Source organism: Onychomys torridus, chromosome 15 (assembly GCF_903995425.1).
Source record: "Onychomys torridus chromosome 15, mOncTor1.1, whole genome shotgun sequence".
Taxonomy (NCBI): Eukaryota; Metazoa; Chordata; class Mammalia; order Rodentia; family Cricetidae; genus Onychomys; species Onychomys torridus.
In genome coordinates, this window is record NC_050457.1 from 69,385,079 (window position 1) to 69,401,234 (window position 16,156).

A 16,156-nucleotide genomic window follows, 5' to 3' on the forward strand; every position below is an offset into this window, starting at 1 on the left:
CAATGTAGCGAGTTAGATTATTTAACTGTTCTTATTGCTATTCTTATCACAAAAAAGAACATCCACAGTTATCCCGGATAGGAGAGTCAGAAAGGTGAGTTGGGAGTAAAGGCACCTGCTGCACAAGGCTGGCGACCTGAGTTTGAGCCCCAGGTCCCACTAAAGGTAGAAGCGAGAGAACTAATGCTACAAAGTTGGCTTCTGACCTCCACATGTGACCTGTGGCATGCATGCCACACATATCTCACACATACACACACACACACACACACACACACACAGAGAGAGAGAGAGAGAGAGAGAGAGAGAGAGAGAGAGAGAAATTTGTTTTAAGTTAGCCCAGGAAACAACCACAAAGCCAAAAGCCTGTTACATTGCGTGCACAAAACAGCATATCTAAGAAGGAGAGCTGGCATTAGTTCAGTGAACAAGTATTTTCTCCAAGGACATTTGGTTAACCTGAACATAATGAGGTAATGATAAATGGTGGGCACTTATTTGCTTTGGTTAAACTGCGTAAACTTAACATGGTAACACCATATTTCATTAATCACAGAGACATTGAACTAGACAGTTATCCCTTGGAGGAAAGTCTGGGGCTGAACCACCACTGTGATCAACCACACGACTGCCACCATCATCATTCACATCATCATCAGAACACTCATACCACCAACACTGGCATCTCCATCTTCATCATCACCACCTTCATCAACCTTCCCACATGTATTGAACTTACTAAGTACCAGGCCTTCCCAGCAACCTTACTTGCTACACATTCTTGTTTTGGAGACAAGAAAAATAAAGTTGAGTGAAGTAAAATAACAAGCCTGATTCACACAGGTGGCAATGCTTGGGTTAGCCTGACACTAAGTCCTGTGCTTTCTAATGCTGATCTTTCTTCTTCTTCTTTTTCTCCCTGTCTCTCAAGACAAGGTATTATGCTAGCCCAGGCTATCCTCAAATTCACAGATTTACTATATATCCCTAGCTTATCTCTGTCTTACACTGATTCTCTTGCCTCAGCCTCCCCAGTGCTGGCATTATAGGCATGTACCACCACACCCAGCTGTCCAGCACCACAGTATAGGCTTTAAGACTGAACACCTAGCTGATTCTCTTATTATTAGTACCAAGACCTCCTAGGTACTTGTCTTCTTTGTCTCTCAGTTTTTGTTTGTTTGTTTGTTTGTTTGTTTTTGGAGCTGAGGATCGAACCCAGGGCCTTGCGCTTGCTAAGCAAGCACTCTACCACTGATCTAAATCCCCAACCCCTGTCTCTCAGTTTTAAGAATAGTAACTGTCCCTGTATTTCAGTATTCTAACATGCCTGGCCTATGGTATGTGTAGAAGATATTTTGTAACTGTATTGTTGTCGTCTGCTACATGGAAGTGGCCCTAACCATGCCTGATACAAATGTTCACAAAGCCCAAGTTTCCTCGTAAAGACTGAGGAGATTTTGCTACCTCCTTATCCCCTTTCAGCTTCTCTGTGGAACCACGAGGAAAACCCACTGGAGGTTAATTGGAAGGAGGATGCTCTAGTGTGTGACATGTTCCACCACAGATTGTCCAGTTTCACATAAGAGAAGACTTTTGAGGATGTGCAAGAGAAAGGAGGAGGAGGAAGTAAAGGAGGTCCAAAGTCTAAGAGTCAGGAGTGAGGCTTCAGGGAGCCAGGGCCAGTGAGAAATGGCTGGTGATGTGGCTGTGCATGCCTGTCATGCACCACACACACCCCATCCCCCTAGGCTTGCATCAGTTCCACATCACCGGATGTGAATATAGCTCCCAATTCTCCTGCTTCTGCTGTTTCCTTTGCTCTCTTCCCACATCCTGACCTTGGGGTGTGATTCGAAGAGATCAGATAGCCTTCTGCAATTTCTTCTTACTTCAACATAGAGCCAGATGTATAGGGAACAATTGCCCAAAGAAAGGCCTAGCTGTGTCTCTTTGCTCTAGATGGCCTATGTCATACCTGATAGAGTGACTTTGGGTGTGGCAAAGGTGGACCACACCAGTCTTAGCACAGGGCCCTAATAGCATAATCTCAGAGTTGGGGTGGAAATACAGGAAAGACCAACCACAAGGTTTGGATAATGGAACATCAATTGTCCCATCATGCACAGTGGGCCTGTCATGTCTAGGTAAGGAAACTCCAACACAGTGTTGCATCCTGAAGCTCTGGCTCAGTGGGCCACACTCTGTGCCTACTGCCACACGTCAGTGGTGGGAAGATAAGGCATCCTCTGGACAATAGGAACTGCACATTGGGAACTCAGCCAGACTCTGCCTGTGAACCTCCTTCTTTAGCCTGTGATCAAAGAATAGATGGCCCTTGCTGTTTGTTTGTTTTTCTGGATCCTTCTAGGAAATTTTTGAAGTTGAAGACAGTTTTGGTATTGCCCCAACCACTCTGTGTACAGTTGTTATCCGAAGAGAAAGCAGCTTTAAGAATGAATGAGGACACAGACCTCATAACTCACTAACTCTGGATACCAGGTGTACTCATAACCCTTGTTCAAAACAGTGATAACAATCTAGGCATCCGATGGACACATGGGCCATATGGTAGCTTCTTTTGTCAGCTTGACACAATCTATAACCACCTGGGAAGAGAATCTCAATGAAGGAGTGTTTAGATCAGGTTGGTCTGTGTCCATATCTGTGGGGTATTGTCTTAATTGTGTTAACTGAAGTGGAAAGATCTGCCCACCATGGGTGTCACCATTCCCTAGACAGGGAGTCCTGAACTGTACAAGAGCAAAGAAAGGGAGCAGAGGGGAAGCTTGAGTGCATGTATTCTCTCTCTGCTCTTGGCTCTGGCTGTGACCAGCTCCGTTAAGTTCTTGCTTCCTTACCTCCCCACAGTGATGGATTGTCACCTGGAACTGTGAACAAAATGAACACATTCTCCCTTAAATAGTGTTTGTCGTAGTGTTTTATTAGAGCAACAGAGACAAAATCAAGACAGACCAACTCAGGTCCCGAGGGAGAGGAGGCTCCTCTGTGCTTACTCTACAGAGGGGTCATGAATGATACTTTCTCATGCACTCTTTATTTGGAGGTAGGCATAGGAAATCACATGGGCTGTGTCTCGGTACGATGTAAAACATATTTTTTCTTTCTGTGGCATCCTAGCTGTCCGAAGCTTCTTTAGAAAAGTAATAGGAGCATTGACTGCCTATAGGTGAGAAAAAGGTGCAAACTAGGTGAGCAGTTGGTCTGCTGGTTGCTCTCTGGAAGCAGTGCCTGGCTCTAACCTCAGGACCTGGAAGGGCTAGTGAGCAGGACTGATGGTTAGCTGTGTCACAGCAGAGTGGGGCTTTCCTATTCACAGTAGGCTATGTCTCCTTATTACCGGGCTTTGTTCCCTGTTCTAAGTAGCTGGATGGCAAAGGGCAGGCAAGCAACATGGCCCCACTTAGAGGGGCCCCTCCTTTCAGAAGGTCCAAAGCCAGCCCTCAGCCAAGCTCCACACTAAGCATGGGAAAATGACAGGCTCTGCTATCAGCCACCCTTCCTGAGTTTCAAGATAGTTAGAAAGATATTGGCTCAAAGGGTTGGGATGCTGTCTCTGGTCCTGAGGATTCTGCCATTGATACACAAAGTATGGAGGGTACAGTCCCCTGGACCATGACTGCAATGTGGTCCTGAGAAGTCAAAGTTACATCTCCACCTGCAGGTAAATAGCCCAGAGCAACTCGGTGACACCATAGTTCACACAGGGCTGATATTGAGTGGGTCTAGCCTTTGTCTTCCCAGGGGATTAGAATTCAGGAAGCCTTTAAAACATGCATCTCTCTTCTGCTCCCTGCAGGCCATATTTTGCTACTCTACTATCCATCAGGAATTACTGAGGTATCCCTGATGGTCTGAAGGGCCTGAAATCAGAGGAGGGTTGGGAAATCCCTGAGGACTCTGAAGAGACTGGACGCTGAGTCTATGCTCAGAGTCACCCCCAGAAGGCTACTCTCTGGGCCTCAAGCTTGGGTTCAGCATTTATAGATTCACTAACAAAACACATATCACAGAGGAAAAATGTAATCAGGACTGGCCTCCAGTCTGTCTGCCTCCAAAGACTTTCTTACACAGCTTAGAATATGCATGGTGTCATTTGGTTTAATTAAGCAAGGCAAGCATCTTCTTCTCCGTATGCCTTTCTGGGAGAAGAGCCAGGCCGGGTCTAATAAAGCTGGGTATTTTCCACATTGTGTCTTCAATTGAGCTGACTTAGCTGGTTTACATTATTGTTCAACATTCTCTTAACAAAATGCCAATGCCCTTATTAACATGGACCAATCTGCAATGTCCAGACAGGCATTTCACAGGACAGTCACCAAATCCAAGCTAATGGATGGCAAGGCCTTTTCTGACTCCTGGGTAGAAGGGATAGGCTGGCAATGGGTGCCTTCCTATGAGAGCTCACCACAGGGAGTGATGAGAGCTCACCACAGGGAATGATGGGAGCTTTCTGCTGGCAATGCTGGGTGCCAGAGAGATTAGCACAGAGGCATCAGGATGACCAAACAGGGCAGGCCATGAATGCCACAGTGGGGGGTGAGGGATTCCCACAAGGCCCACAGGCTAAAGGAGAAGTAAGCCATGTTCTGGATTTCTGATGTGGGGCTGGCTGAGGTTGGAGCCACCAGCAGAGTCCACCTTTTGTCCTTTGAGAAGCTGAAAGGCCACTGGTCCAGCCTGCCTCCAGGGTTCATGCTGAATAACAGTAAGACTCTGCTCATGGCCCGTGGACACAGTGGACACAATGGAACAACTGCAACTAAGCCAACCTGGTAAGGACAAAGATGTCACCACCAGCTTACGGTGAGTGGAGGGGCAGATGGTAAGAGTACAGCCTGCAAAGTGCCCATGGGGGGAACATAAGAAGGTAGGGTATCAGGAAGGCTGATGGGGCTTCCTCAGAGTGGCCAGAACAAAACCAACAGAGACACTGGGTAGAGGCTGAGTGGGTGATAGACCTCCCAGGGCCTATAATGTGTACACACATATACATAAATCTGTGAGAGTGTGGGTAAAGTCCCAAAGTTTAGAAAGGAGACTGAGAGGGTAATAGTAGGTAACAAAGAAGGCAGGAGTACACGTGGGACATGAAAGACAGCTATTTTTTTTTTTCTAGTTTCACTGTGGACATGCAAATTCAACTTTCTGTGTATTGAAATAGCAAGAACCATTTTGCATTTTGAAAGAATCCAGCATGTGTTATTCCTTTGAGCCAGTGAGTGTAGAAGTTGGGCTTTCTTTAATTCCATTGACCATTCGTGAAATAGGAATTAGACGTGACTAGTCACACTGACCCAACTTAGGAAAGTGATTCTTAATTTTTAATTCATTCTAGGGGAGGGGTTACAATAACCCGATTTTTTCCTCTTTATTCTTCTGTTTAAAACTGTATCGATTATATTATAACGTTATTTGACATGTAATTTGTATTAATATAGATAAAATACAGTTTTTAAAAATAAAGATACAGGGCTAGACATTACTGGCTGCTCTTCTAGAGGACCTCAGTTTGAGTCCCAGTACCCACATGGAGGCTGACAGCCATCTGTAACCCATTCCAGAAGATCTGAGGGCACCAGGCATACAAAACACTCATAAAGTAAGATAAATAAATGTTTAATTAAAAATGAAAATAAAGATCCAGTTCCAGGAGGATCATAAGAAGCTGCTCTGAAGACAGCCTTGAGTGCAGGGGAGTCACTGTTCATCACAGACACTTCACTGGGGTTTTATTTTTTTTTCCTCCCTTGTGTCTACTACCTGTTGTTGTTGTTGTTGTTGTTGTTGTTGTTGTTGTTGTTGTTAAAATTAATTTTTTAAGTATTTTAAACCAGTGTGGTGGTGCATGGAAGCAAGATATGCTGAAGAGGCAGAGGCAGGAGAATCACAAATTTAGACCAACCTGAACTACACCTTTGGACTGGCAAGATGGCTCTGTAGGCAAAGGAGCTTGCTGCCAAGCCTGATGACTTGAGTTTGATCCCCAGTATCTACAAGGTAGAAGGAGAGGACCAGCTTCTCCAATGGTCCTCTAATCCACCACACCAATGGCAAATTCTCTCTCTCTCTCTCTCTCTCACACACACACACACACAGAGTTAATAAATATAAAAATACATTTCTAAATTATTTTTAAAACTCCACAAGAGCATTTTAATTAATGAAAAAAAAAAAATCCCTGAATGATAACCCATGTGATGGTGTGCCACTCAGACCAAGGAAGACACAGGAAAACAGAGGGACCTTCTGTCTGAGGGGTGCTCCTTCCTGGAAGGGTGGACCATGGGCAGATCATTGTGAGGTATGAGAAGCATTCAGGAAAACCACCACATTACAGACCCTGACCCTTGAAAAATAAAGCGGAAGTACATGGAAATAAAATGTATAAAACCATATCAAGAAAAACAAACGACAGGAAAATACCATACATTTCTTAGTATTTTTAAATAATTTATGCACATATGTTTATTAAAATATCACAATATACCATGAGAATATTTATTTTACAGGTGATTTTTAATTCTTTTTACCATTGTTTTATTCTTTTCTAGTGTCTCTTTTTTTCCTACACTTTTAAAACAGAATTTGTCAGGAGTTAAAAGAGAGAAACACATTCTTCCTAATGAACAATATCACATTTAATGTAGAAGTTACATAACTTGTCTATCCAGAATTGAAGCTGCTGAGGTGGGTGAGGGGGGTCACACTTATTAGTGGGTCCCAAGGTAGCCCTGAGGTCTAAATAGGAAAATATCCTGTATAAACTCTAGCAAAATTCTCATCTCAAAATAAAACGCTCTGGAATTTACAGTTATATCCACAGTCAACATCTTTATGACATCCAGAAAAGTGGAGATTTAGAAATGACAAAGGAAATCGCTTCACACTCAGGAAACAGAGTTCCAACCAGGAAGGTAGAACCTGACCCCTGGCCGTGCAGAAGTCTGCTCCATTCCTCACCCGTTGGTCTCCACTGCTGAAGACACAGATTCTCACACACCCAGCAAATTCTAGGCACAATTCTCTTCTTCTTGTTGTTTGATTTTTAGAACTATCATTTGGACCAAGAAAATTCATCATAGCAGACTGTGCTGTCACTTGAATGGAGCACTGGGTTCTCATGCCATAGCAGGCCCCAGGTTGGGGTGGAGAGGACCATGGCACCTCTTCTGGACACATGTGTCCACTCTCTATCAAGTGTACTCAGAGTTGTACCATCTTGAACCAGTTTCTAGAACTTTCTAACTAGTGTTAGGCTCCTGACTACTACTCTTTAAATCTATAAAGGGTCAAGTCAACACGGCCTACTGCTCTGCCTAGGGTGGCCAGCTTGCTTTCTCTCCCATCTACATTTTCTTTTAAAACAACAGAAGTCACATCATGGCTCAGAAAATGTTTTCAAAACCAGAACTAGTCAGCTGATCTAATACCGAGGCAGACTGGGATATCCCAAAGCTCCCTTAGATAACATGCTGTTCTAGGGTATCCACCTGGGTCAAGTCCCACAGAATAGACTCCCCCCAAGCAGAAGGGCAGCTATGGGAGGATTGGAAAGCTCTTCCAGGGGGTCCTTTTGGGTCTGGGCCCCTCATGCAACTGACACACATCAAAGCTGACCCAGATGCAGGTTATCTGCTCTTGGTCACCTGGGTCAGCACCATCTTCTAATAGGACAGCCTAGGGTGTGAAAACTCCAGCCATGTCAGCTTTCACGTTATTTGGGGACTCCAGGTAGATCTTCAGGCTTTGCAATCTGCCCGAATACATTCCTCAATACAGGTCACAGAGAGACTCCCTGGGGGGCCACTGTAGCTAGTACATTTACAAGCACAGACTTCTGGCCCTTCCGTTTGCATGTGGAAGTGGATATCATACATGGTGCCCATTAATATAGCCTGCTGCTGAGGGCGGCCGACACACAACGGTGGCTTTGCCTTTCATTAGTCTCAATTCAGGCAGGGGCAGAGTGTGAAACCCCATGTGTAGCAGGTGGCATCCAACAGCAACACCTGAAAACCAGCCAGACCAACCCAGCCAGACCAACCCAGGTAGCACTGTTGAGCCTTTAAATAAGAATAATAAATACAATAAAGCCTTCAGAGGAATGTTCAGTCACTTATCTAAAATGTTAAGGAATAAACATGTAAACTGAAGGGCAAAGAAATGAATCATTGACTCAAGTTACATAGATGTCTGGAGCTAGTAATGGGTGACTAGGAAGTGGCTTTTCATTCTGTGTGGCTAACTCTACCCTGGTCTGATGGTCCCAGGTATCCTTCTGTTATAAATGTGACTTTGTTGTTTTCTAAGATTCCATCATGGTCAGTGTTCCCCTCTTCATTCTCTAGAAGCCATGGCCCTCCACATTGTTGTCCAGCTCAAAGGGACCAAGGGCTGGTGACACAAACCAGAATCCAGACAGTGACCAGCACTGGAGAACTCACAGGGACCTTGATGGAATTTCCCAAGCACTAGAAGAGAAAAGCCTCTTACTGTACAACAGGAGGGAGTTTACAGTGAGAGGCCGTCACTCTGAGCAGCGTGGGAAATACTTGTTGATGCCTCCAGACTCCTGGCGACTGGAGCCAGCCCCCTCCCCACAAGCCTTGTCTTATCTAGAACAACCTTAGCTCCATTCCAGCTGCCAGTTGGGAAGGAATGGGACATGGCCTCTTGGCACACCCTCTCTGAGTCTACAAAACCTATTTTCTAGCCAACACGAACCCTCCCTTTCCTGATGAGTCAGGGGAATCCATACCTGGGGTGGAAAACCCCTTGCCATTTTGACTTTTTTCGGAGGTATCAGGTGTGGCCCAGCAGCCTGGAAGGAGCTTAAGAAGGTATGAAGTCCTTCCTGTCACCTGCTGTCCTGCTCCAGGGCAGCAAGCACACTGCCATGGAGGCCATGGTGGACTGAGTGTACAAGGCAGGCTTCCCTGATCCTTCCTGAGGAACTCTGTGGCTTCCTGTAGAATGACTGTGGATATTTCATCCTCGAAAGCAAGGCAAAAAGACCAAGGGTGCAGTGAACAGTTCTAGGGGGTTATGGATTATCCATTTCGGCATCAGTCACTTCTGCTTATCTGGAGGTAACTGGGGTTGTTTGTTTGTTTGTTTGTTTGTTTGTTTTTTAGGGGTTTTTGTTGTTGTTGTTGTTGTTGTTGTTTTTCGAGACAGGGTTTCTCTGTGTAGCTTTGCACCTTTCCTAGAACTTGCTTTGTAGACCAGGCTGGCCTCGAACTCACAGAAGTCCGCCTGCCCCTGCCTCCCAAGTGCTAGGATTAAAGGCTGCCCAGCAAGGTAACTGTTAACACAAGGGTCACACCCAGAAGCAGCCACAAACATATCCACAGCCATTCCCACTGCCATGGTCCCCATAAATCTCCACTGAGAAACAAGTGCCAAGATCACACTTAGAAACAGCAGCTCTGACACTATCTTGGAAATATTTCTTCTGTCCAGTTTAATCCTAATTGATTTAAACATCAAAAATATTTAAAATACACTTCAACTTTCCCCCTAACTCTATTTATGTATAAATCCCTGAGAAGACACCTGTTCATTTGGCATTCACTATTCACAGTTAATACACACAAGGGCAGGCAGATCCCCAGGCCTGCTCCTCTGCTCTCCCAAGTCAGGAGAGTGGACCAGGCCTCCCTTCCAAAAGCAGAAGGCAGAGCTGATGTCCCGAAGCCACAGCCCTGCCCTCCACCTACTCTGGAGGATCTAGAGGTCTCAGCCTGGTAATGTAGTGGAAAAAGCAAGAGCTTTTGTTTTTCTGCCTTTGTAGACCTCAAGACATCTGGTGCCAGATGAGCAGAGAGTTCAGTCAGAAGGCGGAAGGAAGCAAGCAGAAGAAAGGGTGAGCGTAGGAAGAGGTGAGGCAAAGAGAATGCCAGGGGATGGCATGACAATCAAGTTATAGGGATACTTGCTGGATACGGCAGAGAAAGGGGCTATGCATCAGCACCCCTCTCTGAATAACATGGGGTACAGGGAGGGTGACTCCCCTGTGAGTAGATACAACTGTTCAAACAACAAACAGAAACTATTTCTAAAGAATGCTGCTGGATGTCGGGGACCCTAGGGGGGCCTCAGGGACTGAGGACATCTCTAGTGAACCCCTCAACCAAAAGGAGATAAAGCTGATGATGTGGCTTAAGTATGGACGGCCTCCTTCAGTTACCCCACAGGAACGCCAGCCACCTCAGGTAGCTTCTTCCTTTTCCGCAAGGAGTGCCCTCCTCGATCATCTCACCCATCCACTCCCAGGTGACCCTGAAGGTCCAGACAAGCATGGGAAGGAGGCTCTGTTTACAAGTGTGTGTCCAGTGCTCCTCCCACACTGCACTCTGGCCGGGACACCTGCTTCCTTTCCGATGCCCTACTCTAAAGAGATAGGAGCAAAAGCCACCCCCACCCCAGAATGAGAAAGAGGCTAGGCAATGTTTTCTTTGGCTGGGAAAATTCCTGAAGGCACAGCTCCTCTGCTGAAGAGGAGGCCTCCCACAGGACAAGCTCAGACACACTTCTGGAAAGACACCGAAAAGACTCTACAGCCCAGGCTGGACTGGCCTTCCCTTCACTTGGGTCTCCTGAGTTTCACAGCTCAATTTTCTTCTCTCCAGGGGACAAACTAAAGCTCACCAGGAAGAGGAGCTTCCCCAAATGTCCACACATCCGCCATTTACCTTCTTAGTGGAAGGCCCATCAGATAAAGACAGTTCCACAGAATGAGGAGAAATGCCAGCTCACATCAAGGTCTGCCTGCCAAAAGAAAATTGCTGGACTGACCCAGGCTTGTGGGTTTAGATGCCTTTTAAAATAACACATGTATCACCAAAGCTTTCATGTAAATATGAGGAGCAACATCATCCTGATGCCTGGTCAGGGCTCCTCTTCCAAACACTTGGGAAACAAAAGAAGTCTCCAGCCCCTTGCTGGAACACCATGAACAGTCCATGCTTATCTGGGAGGGTTCTGAAAATGGATCATGAAAAGGTAGATTATTGGGAGGGACCAAAAATGGACATCTCTAATTGATCAGTGGCAGGGACCCAGGCTCGACAGGGTTAGGGACTATTCCCAAGGTGACCTTAACACAGTGAAAACAGGATGGGTGATTTGGAAGTGCTCTAATGCCAGACACTACATCATTCCATGCAGGAGCTGCCTAAAACTGACTGTTCTTGTGACAGCCAGACAACCTGCAAAAAACGGGGCCTTTATGGGAGCTCAAGCTGGGTGTCCAGGAAAAGCCACCTAAAAGCGGTGGGGCTTCCTATAGCCCCTGCTGAGAAGTTATAGTTTCAGTAACTACAGCAGTGGTCACCTTGGTACTTCCCACTGCACTGGAATACAGCTCCCCCTCTGAAGCAGGGAAATGGAGTAAAACAGTTGGTATTGTATCTGTAGACAAACGGCATAAGGAACACGGATTGCAAGCATTTTGGCACTGCCTTGGCTCACAGTGGTGGCACCTGTGACAAGCTAGCTGGTACTGCAGGTTATACGTATATGACAGGAAGACACACAATGCCAAAAGAGACAGGAAAGATGGCCCCAAGATAACTGAGGTGCCTTGTGGTCCTCACAGTCCCCAAGGAGATATAGCCAATCCAAAGTCTTGGGTCACAAGGATGAACCCAGCTAACTAACATCAATAGTTGTAGAGGAGGGTCAAGACCCAGCATTCACCTTGGTACCTTTCCAGGGTTAAACAGAAACTTACTAAGTGTGATTTTTAAACACTGAATGGTGACACCAGTGTTAAATCCACCTGGGAGTAGCCTAAGATCCTATTTTATGGAGTTTGGGGGAAGGCTAGTGTGAGATCTCTTGTTGCTCAATGCCTAATTGTATCAAGGAGGAAAGAATAAGATTAAGCCAGTGCCCCCCACTCCCTGCACGCACCCACAGTGTGAGATGGACCACAGCAAAGGGCTTCTAAATCAGTCTGTAATATTCTGAATCTATTGCTTCCAAGTATTTACATTAAATATCAAATAAAGTGCATGATACAGATACTCTAAGACTCAGCTGGGATTTTTCAATGCTTTGGAAATAAAAGAAAGGAAGACAGAGAAAGAAAACTTTCACTGACAGCTTGGCACCCAAGGTAAATCCCATCCCCGCCAAAGTCCCCACATCCTGGAAGTTCTACAAAGTTGGTGTGGGAATGAGCTGAACCTTGGGGCTCATCAAAGGGGAACTGCCCGTCAAAACACACAAGGGACTCTCTGGAGGAGAAGGCCACCATCAGAGTATAGCCCACTCCAGGAAAACCTTCCCCAAACTACTGTCTAGCATCCAGTATGTACCACCTGTTCTAAAGGTCACCTGTCTGCTCCTCAATGTTTTGCAGCATCCCTACCCTCTGCATCTTTGACATTTTTAAGGATATCCATGTTTGGTTTTTTTCTGAGCACATATGACTTGGTTTCTACTACTCATTTGTTAAATTTGCCCCCCTTAAATAATCGTTTTCCTCAGATCCTCTGGAAGATGGTCTATCCAAGCCCTTTGCTTTCAATGATTTTGGTCCTAGCAACATATACACTTCCGCAATGTGCCATATCACTTTCGATGATGATGATGATGATGACGATGATGATGATGATGACGATGATGATGATGATAGGAACAAAAGAATTAAAAACCAAAAGTAAGACTTCCATCTCACTCGATCATTTTGAATAGAAGTCAGTGCCTTCATCAAGTAGAAACAGGCATTTGGCATCACTCAAGTTCGAAGGAAAAGCCAGTGCACAGGTGTGTCCATGGGACACGAGAAGGCAAAGGCCAGAACCAAATGGCAAAAGGGGAGAAGAATCCCATGAGTTCTGTGTAATTCACAGAGTCATTACAAGTATTTATTGCTAGAGACAGTGTTTTTTAAACAAAGGGTCTCCAAACACAAATATTAAAACTGCCTTAATTACAAAGAGCCTGCCACTCGTAAAATGCTGCAATTTTTCATAAATAACAAAATACAAAAGTATGCGAAAATGCCCTTTGATAAATTAAGTTTTTAAATTCTTAATTGGAGTCCTCTAAGGGGTGACTTCTAGGCAAACTGCCCTTTGGGTGTATAGATTGCTCGGGGAACTAGTTTTAAGCAACAACCATCTAGTCTTTTCAATTCTGTCTTGGGAGCAATGTGAACGCCCCTTTCGTGGGTCTGGGAAAGGAGTACGGCCCAGAGGCTGTGTGATGCAGCATGCACCCCATGGCAGAGAGGGGTACCCGTCTCTGTGGTGCTGTCTACACCACCTGCAGCCTCCCAGCTGGTTCCCAGTGTGGCCTCCCTACTCCAGGCACACACGGTGGCCTCATGGCCCCCTTCACGTCCTTTTCCTCCACCGTGGCGCCCGCTTTTCCTTCTGAGCCTCTGCCTGGCGTTTCTTCTCCGCCTCCTCCGCCTTCCTCTTCTCCTCCTTGGCCTCCTTGTACCGCCACTTGGGGATCTGCAGGTGGATGCTGTCCTTGGTGTTGCCCTTGGGCGTTGCACGCTCTGGCTGGAAGGTGGGCGCAGGGGCCTTGCTGATGCGCACTCTGGGGACCACCACACCTGGCCGCACACTGCTCCTCCGCAGCAACTGCAACGGCAGGAGGCTGGCCTTCCGAGAGACAGGGGCAGGGGTGGATCCTGGGGCCCCAGAAGACTGGGATGACCAGGGGCTGGCTCTGGGACCCTCCAAAGTCTGGAATTGCAGGTCAGAGCCCTCTACTTTGTTGCTATCCAGAGCACAGGCGTCCCGGTTCCCCCTAGCTGCTAGGATTTCCTGTACTGCCAGGCGTCGTTTCCCCACACAGGGAGGGTTCTCCGGGCACACGGTCTGGCAGACGACAGCAACAGCGGGGCTATAGAGGCTTGTGGTCATCCTGACCATGTGATCAAGGACGCCTCCATCCTCCAGGCTCTGGCCTGAGCGGGAGCTCAGAGTGGTCCGCAGGAACTCAGCGAATCTCTGAAAGCAGTTTTTGGAACCCGGGGACTTCAAGAGCATCTCTGGGGGAAATGGCAATTCCGGCTTGTACTTGTCCCCAAACTGCTCTGGGCAAGGCCGCTCCATAAGTCTCTGCATGACACGAACAGCCTCCACTCGGCCAGTGTATGCAGCCCACTCCTGTGGGGACATCCCACGACGGGGATCCCTCGCTTGAACATCTGCCCCTGAAAAACAAAAACATACATGCATCAGTGAGCGGGACAACCAGGATGCTCTTCCACAGGCAAAGAATGATGGTAGAACTGGGGACAGTCATGCTGGTTAATTTTGTATTCACTTGGTTCAGCCAGAGTAGCCAGTGGTGTGACTAAATCCTCAGCTGGGCACAAGCCTAAAGAGACTGGACTCTAAGTTAGAAGGGTTATTTTTCCAAATGTGTGAGCCTCATCCAATCAGCTGCAGGCCGTAAGAGCAGCCCCGGGTTTCCTGGAGCAGCAGCCTGCATACCCTCTACAAATTTCAGACTCTCGAATCCCCACAATTGCACAAGACAACTCTTGAAAACGAACCACTTTACTGATGCCCTCCCCCCCCCTCACCCCCGTGGGCTGTTTCTTTAGAGACTTTCCAGGGACATCCCTATGTTCCTTATACCGGTTACTTCCTGGAAAATCTCTCTTCCATGTCCCCTTCCGCAAAAGACACCGAAGACTTACACCCCAGCTCAGCTGAGATCTGCGGACATGCCAACTTCTGCCTTCTGAAATGGATACAGAATTGCTGTGCAGTTCATCTTGGTCCAACCTCAGGCTAACCCGTAGTTAAAAAACATGCAGGAGTTCAAGCCCTGTGACTCTCCACTGGCAAAGCATCCAGGAGAACTAGAGCAATTATCTAGTCTGTGAGCTCCCCAGGGACCCAGCTGGCAGCGGCACCTTCATTTCTATCTCAAAGAGACCCACGCGTGGTAGAACATGGTGGGTGATCAGTTGTTTTGAGCCAAGAGTGTGGGACTCAGGCACCCCCCTGCCCTGCAGGCCCACAATAGTCTCCTGGCTGGGAAGACCACCTCCCTAAGCTCACCTGCTAAAAACCTCAGTCCCGCGCGTAACACATTAAAGAATTCCCATCTTAGGAAAGTGGCAATTATTTGGAACTGGAATTCAGGAGGAACTCATTAGCTAGAGCACAATTTATAAACTAGGGAAAATGAAAAGGGGGCAGTAAAAATGCCACTGCAAAAATAGATGACACATTAAACCTTAATTAATTGCATGTCACTTTAAAAGGGAACAAACTGCGAAATTAAAACTTTAATGAACACTGCATGAAAGAGACATTTTTCAAATGCTAATGGAAAATGAAAGGAATGGCTGTCCAGAGCGTAGCTGTCTTCCTCCTACCTTTTAACATGATCAGAAAGCAAATGCTATAAATCAAGATGACGACCCAATGCTACTATAGCAGCCCTGGACTCCAAGTCACCATGCTCCAAGTTAGTGACCCACTTCCTCAAGAAACTACTACTAAGTAGAACAGCAACTAAACTCTGAGTGGTAAGTATAGCTGTGCCTGGCCTCCACAAGGGATTGGGCCCAAGAGCCCCACTGGATACCAAATTCTGAGTTGGTTTGGGTCCCACAAATAAACAGTACATGTGTACAGAACCTATGCACATCACCCTATAAACTGATACACTGAAACAGCTCCTGATTACCCACCATCCTAACTCAATACAAATGCTCTCTATCATTGCTACACTGTGTGTAGAGAATGGTAACAAAAAAAGGTCTGTCCATGGAGAGAGAAACAGACAGAGACAGAGACAGAGAGAGTTCTATCAGAGACAGCTGAACCCACAAAACTGGAGACATGACTTGGGTTCTCACGGTTGTGCATACTGGCTGCCATGCTGTGTGCTGTAAGTTGCCTATACAAAATGCTCTACTATACTCCAAGAAGCATTATACTCAACTACACACAAAGCATCATGGTTGGGCTAACCTAGGGTTGCTCAATGTTGGAAGTACTGGAAATTTTGGCCAGTTACTTCTTTGTTATGGGTCTAGCCTGTGCCCTGTGGGAATTCTAATAATATCCCTCGTGTCTGACTAAAAGATGCCAATAGCAACTCACTTGTGGTGACAGCCAAACTCTTCTTTGGCCACTGCCAATTA

General features: G+C 46.4%; 1 protein-coding gene across 1 annotated transcript in view; it reads right to left on the minus strand.

Annotated features, from left to right (window-relative positions):
* Positions 1-9,265: 9,265 nt before the first annotated feature.
* Ankrd33b (ankyrin repeat domain 33B) overlaps positions 9,266-16,156 on the minus strand; it is a 78,674-nt gene continuing 71,783 nt past the window's right edge. Inside the window, exon 4 of the mRNA XM_036207392.1 lies at positions 9,266-14,203. Coding sequence (XP_036063285.1) covers positions 13,371-14,203 — 833 coding nt within the window. The 3' untranslated portion in view covers positions 9,266-13,370. The remainder of the gene's footprint in view (positions 14,204-16,156) is intronic.